Raw genomic sequence first — 6,000 nt, 5'->3', positions numbered from 1 at the left:
ATTAGGAAGCTGAATACAGCTCATAAAGCTGGTTATTTAGGTTGCTTGATATTTCTTGTCATTTGAGCTGGATTTCAGTCATTGATAACTTTGTCAAATCACAAGTTTTTGTTCTCATGTTTTCTAACCTGGATGTTAACCTCAGACTGTATTTCAGTCAGAAAATGATTTAATTTTTCTTGTTTCTGATCAAGCTGTGTGTACATGAACTCTAAAGAGTAATTAAGCCTGTTTGGCCCACGTATGCAAACAGAGTCAGACTTTGCCCATCAAAGCTGCTCTGGGCCCAGCACAGAGCTTCTATTTTTTTGTGCTTACATTGATCCTGTGCTAGAACATGATGGATATATAAGAAGGAGGAGTGAAGACCAAGATGAGGGAGGGGTCACCTCAGGGAGCTGGTAGGACATGGCAGCCCTCTGCAGGAGTGGGTAATGACTCTGGGAAGACAGTGGTAGCTGGGGGCATCAGCCCAGCTGGCCAAGGATTCTGCAGGAAAACAGCTCAAAGAACTGGGGCTCTGAGAAGACAAAAGAGGGAGGAGAGTCAAACTAGCAGAAGAGGTAAAGCAATGGAGATTTGGGAGGGATTGTAGTGGCACTGGTCAAGGTAAGAAAATCAACAATAGCAGCAGTTTCTCGAGCAGCAGAACCAGTTTCTTGTGTTTGAGGATAAAATATCCCAGATTAATAGAATTTGTTTTTTAATGTGAGTTTTCTGAAAGGTGTTTTGAAACAACCTATTTCAACAGTGTAACATTAACACAATTGTTACCATCACAGGAAGCAGATGGATCTTTGCTTTAGCAGAAGCTTCCCAAGTTATTCTTGAAGGATATTGGGAGTGGGAAATTGTTGGTCAAAGAGCAGGGGATGATGGGGGAAGGCAGCCCAGGTAGTCAATTTGAGTCAGAGGAAAGCTGAAGAATGCTGTTGATTAGCAATGAAAGCCTGCAGATTACATGCATTCATTGAAAAATTTATCAAATCCAAATTATGGAACAAATTGAAGGGAAAATGGCCACCTTATGGCCTCCACATTTCTTGAATTTTCCTCCTTACTGTGTTAAATAAATGATATCATTTTGCTGGTGCCTTATTTTTAGCTTTTTGTTTTTAAGCTTATTGGCATTTCCTCCAGTCCCATAAAAACTAATTTACTGAGAGATTATAAAGTAGTTAGTTTGTGTTGATTTAGGCAGACATTCAGATTCTGCCCGACATTAATCTCTACTTCCCTTTGACTTGTGGATAAATGCAACAAACTTTCCACAGTCACAGGGGTAAATAAAGATCTTTACAGATAAAGTAGGGAGATTATTGTAGTCCTCTTTGAAAAGTTGTATCATACTTCAAAACAGCAGCTCTCATTTTGACTTTGTGTCTGCTGAGCATCAGTAGGATTCCTGGTCTGTGCTTCCATGTTCTGTGCTGCCAACTATAAGGAATGGAGGTATTTCTTGGTCTTTTTTGATAAACTGGTAGGCCATAAAGCTTGATACTCAGATAGAATTAGGTGTGAATGATGATCAGATTTTTATTTTGTGGTTTGTATTAATTTTGTGGTTTGGTCATGTGTCATCTCCCCCCCGCCCCAAGCATTTGCTGCAAGTGAACAGATTTTGTTTTTTCCATCTAGTGGCAGTCTATCTGCATGTGTCAAAGCACCAGCAGGTTTTGTCCTTGCTTGTATGCAGAGTATGAACCATCATTCAGGGAGACAGCTTGTGAGGTATCCTGGCCATGCTGCGGCACAGTGGAGTTGTCCTTTCTTCTTTATCATTTGCCTTTGGCAACTGAGCATGTAAAAAGAGGTGGTGCAAGCAGGATACACACACCTTTAAGCTACAAAACAATTATTTGTTGCCTTATGGACATAGTTGAGACTGACAAATTCCCAGGCTAAGGAGAGCTGGCAGAGGCCTGACAGCAGCAGGGGAAAACAGCGTTGTCTTGTTCCCTGGTACTGGCTCACCCTCAAAGCAGCTGAGTTGCCATCCTTGAATCCCTGTTTTTGATTTAGGTCTTTATGCCTTTCCAGGAAGTGAAATTCTCCATCTCAACAATCTTGCCTCTGCCTGCAAAGTCCTTTTTCTCACCTGACACACAGTCTCACAGCTCCTGGTCACAATTTGGTGGTTTTCTCCAAAGTCTGAGTGAGGATTATGCTGCTGTACTTTAAGACACAGGCTCAGGTTACAGATGGCTGAAATGAAAGGAGGAGGGTAACAGAAGAGCTATCTGTGGCTGTGTGCTGAGCAGGCTGGTTGGTCTGGGAAATCTGGCACACTCACACACCCCCAACTCTGTGTGGGCAGAGAGCTAAGAGCCCATAGCTCTGCAAGGTATTGCCTGTAAGAGGCAATAAAGGCTCTTTAGCCAGGCTTAAGGAACTACAGAGATCTAAGCAGACCCTTTGCCATTTTCTACTCCAACCCTTTCTCCTGTAAGTTTCATTGCAGTTGCACAGCTATGGTTTACCCTCCTTCATTATTTTTTGCCTTTACCTATATGAGCATAAAGCTTGCTAAGGGTTTTTCATAAAGGTTCATCTCTGGACCAGCCTCAGGACTAACAACAGTAGATCAATATGGCCAAATTTCAGATCACTCTGTTTTGATTTCAATTTAATCAACAGGATTATGAGCTGAGGTTTGCTTTCAGCTAATTATGGACTGTCTCTGCAAACCAGTACTGTCTGATTTTCTGTGCTGACCAACAGTCAAGTTAATTGTGCACTTCAGACACAACCTGTGGAACCCAGTCCTCTCCAAGAGGGAAATCTTTAAACTTATGTCCTCTTCAGAGCTGGTATTCATCCCTCTATGCTACAAAGGAAAATCTCAGAAAGAATCAAACTATCTATTTTAGGTTAGGCAACTGGAAAAATTATTTTTTTTATTTTTAGTTCACCTGAGAAATAATTCTTCTTTTTTTTTTTTTTTTTTTATTTTTTAGTTTATCTGAGAACATGTAATAATTTATTGTATTGTATTTGTCAAGATTATTCTTCTGCATCTACTGAAGTTTTGGGGTTTCTGTGTAATCTGAGCACATTTTCTTTCATTAAAAAAAGTACAAACCTAACCTGCTGTAAATATACCTAAGTTGCCATTTCTCATCTTTATGGTATGTAAATGGATTGTATTTGGAGTTTGAACTATTCAAATCCCAGTCTAAATTCTATGGCTACATATTCTTAGTGATTCTTACATATTCTCTAAAAGCTATTGTTATACAAAATATTTTCTAAGTGAAAAGATGTATTTCTATACAGTTTACTAGCATTAATTATGGAAAAAATTGGAAAAAACCTTTTTTTCCAATCACAGCCTGAAAAACTCCTATATGATTGAACTGACTGATGCCTTTATTAATTATGAGATGCTTTTATCCTTTCCTGACTACACTGATTCCCAGAAACAGTGGTGCTTGTACACACAGTTTAACTCCCTTGTAAACACACCCATCTGCTCAGTGTTTTCCTTCCTGCATAACTTTTACCTCAGTGGTAAAAGCAGCTCACTGAGGGCATTAGGCAAGACATACATCTGTTCCTACAGATTGCCTTGTTAAAATGAAATGGGAAATCAGGCGATGGTGATTCTCTCAGCCGATCCCTTTGTTGACAAATGCCAGCTAGAGTTCAAGGGTGTGGGTGACAGGACACTTCAGTTACTGTACCTTAAATGTTCATGTGTCAAAGAACATTTTTATTTACTTCTTGATATCTCTGCCTTGGAGACTGTTATAATTGAAAGTGACTGTTCTCAAAATTGTGTATTCGCAAAGTCAATAAAATTCGATGTGATTACTGTCCAAACTGTTGTGTCATGGAAATCATTATTATTCCACTGACTTCAAATATATATTTTTTTGGTCTCAAGAGCAGTAGTGTCCCCTTCAGATTTAACCATTTTAATGGCAGAAGTAGACACAGAGTGTTCCTATGGAGTTTAGAACAGTGGAAGGATTGTTTAAAACTCTGAGAGAGACTGGGGATGGACTCCTTTCATGCTGGTGACAAGTTTCAGAAGTAGGAAGCCAGCAAAATTCAGGTCACCAAAGGCACTTATACTGACCAGCTCTATACTTAGTACACAAAAATCTCATGTATCCCAGAAATAGTGTGCTCAGCTGCATTGATCCTCATAGGAGAACACTGTCCCACCAGAGAGTTTGCCAGCTTTCAAGCTGAATTTTTGCTTGGAGGCTGTGCATCTCCATGCTGACTTCAACTTCTTCCAGAGGATCAGGAGATATCTTCCATGTTTGGCAGTCCTTGGTTTTTGAACTGAGGACTGACTGTTTTATTCTGACTAATTTTAACTCTGTGTAGATCTTATCCTGGTTTATCTTATCCATTTTAGAGGAGAGAAAATAAAAATTGAAATTACACAGACTGTCTTAAGGAGAAATGGTTCATGTTGGGACAAAACACCTGGGAGTCTACCCAGGACAGAATCTGGTATTATATAGGTAAGTAGAATAAGTGCAGCATGGACAAGCAAGCTACAAGGTGTGCTGGAGACTCCTATTTAGAGGTGTCAGCTGGATCAAAAACAGTTAGGTATTTTGAAGGCTTTTTAAACTGAGATTAAAATAAAGAAAGGATTGAAAATTAGTGTTTTCTGATCTAGCAGTGGAATTCAGATAGATACCTGTGTCCATGTGTGGACATGATTCTCTGAACCTGAGAGAGTTTTCGCCCTGGGACGGCATCAGCAGGGCAGGGTCCCAAGTGCGGCTCCACGCCCCACACAGAGCGGGCAGTACCGAGCGGCTCTCGGCGGGAACCGCCTGAGGTGCGACTGAGGGCCGCCGGGCCGGGCGCCTTCCTCGCACCCCCGCCAGCCTCCAGCCCAGCCCGCACGGCTCTCCAGGGCTGCTGGGGAGCCGAGGCGCCATGCCGGTGACGGGACGGTGCCTGCGGACGAGCAGCCGGGTGGCGGTGCCAGTAACAGGACGGTGCCCGCAGCTGCTCCTCCCTCACGCGGTCTCTTCGCCCTGCGAAGCGCCGGGGGAGCCGAGGCCGCGCTGCGGTGCCGGTCCCGCGCCGCACGGGGGCGCCAGGTGCCGCCGCGTCCACCCCACCTCCCCGCGCGCTCCTTCGGCCCCGCGGCTCCGGGCGCCGGCGGCGGGCTCGCCATTCCCCGCTTTAGCCCGGGGTCCGTCCGTGCCCGGCGCTGCCATCCCGAGCCCCGCCGCGCTCCCCATCTCCGCACCCCGGCAGGCGCTGGGGCTCCGCCCCGTCAGCTGACTGCCGGGGGCGCGCCCGCGCTGGGTCACGCCGCGCTCGCCGCCCCCTCCCCTGCACTCCGCTCCCCTCCCAGCCGGCGGCCGCGGCTGAGGGGCCGCCTACGCCATGGTGCTGGAATCAGTGGTGGCGGATCTGCTGAACCGCTTCCTGGGCGACTATGTGGAGAACCTGAACAAGTCTCAGCTCAAGCTGGGCATATGGGGGGGTAAGGAGCCCCTTCCCTCTGTCGTTCTGTGTCCGCCGGAGTCTCCGGGGACCGGGAGCGGGTCTTGCTGGCTGCGGTTACCCTGTGAGGGGTTCGCGGGCCGGGGAGCCGCCGATCCCTCTGAGGGAGGGCGGTGCTTTTGCGGCCCCTGTGAGCAGCGGGCGAGTTCCGGGGCCGGGGCCCACCGTGACGGACGGACGGAGGGTCGGTGTGTGGTTGCCCTGTCCCCGCTCCCGTGCAGGACCGTGGGTCCCTCTGTGCCCCTGGTCTCTGGCAGCCCCTCCCTCAGCCCGGCTGTGGGACGGGGGCATGGGCGCACTGCTCTGGCCTCGGAGCGCTACGAGGGAGGAAACCGCCCACATCGATAAACCCTCTGTTTTTCCTCCTATTCCTTCTCTCGGGTCCAGGGTGGAAGCACGATGGTGCTTTGGACCTGTGGGCGGGCTCATGGCGCAGAGCCCCGGGTGGCGGTGCAACTGATGGGGTGCTTGGGGAGCCGTGTATTTCCATTATCGGTGTAAATAATGCGTGTTAAA

At 46.6% G+C, this 6,000-nt stretch overlaps 1 protein-coding gene across 1 annotated transcript in view; it reads left to right on the top strand.

Moving 5' to 3' along the window:
- The first annotated feature begins 5,293 nt into the window (after positions 1–5,293).
- The window catches only part of VPS13C (vacuolar protein sorting 13 homolog C), a 73,402-nt gene continuing 72,695 nt past the window's right edge, over positions 5,294–6,000 (top strand). Inside the window, exon 1 of the mRNA XM_058846840.1 lies at positions 5,294–5,464. Coding sequence (XP_058702823.1) covers positions 5,365–5,464 — 100 coding nt within the window. The 5' untranslated portion in view covers positions 5,294–5,364. The remainder of the gene's footprint in view (positions 5,465–6,000) is intronic.

This window comes from Poecile atricapillus, chromosome 11, assembly GCF_030490865.1.
Source record: "Poecile atricapillus isolate bPoeAtr1 chromosome 11, bPoeAtr1.hap1, whole genome shotgun sequence".
Taxonomy (NCBI): Eukaryota; Metazoa; Chordata; class Aves; order Passeriformes; family Paridae; genus Poecile; species Poecile atricapillus.
The sequence above is the reverse complement of the archived record's forward strand: the minus strand, read 5'-3'. Positions and strand labels throughout refer to the sequence as shown.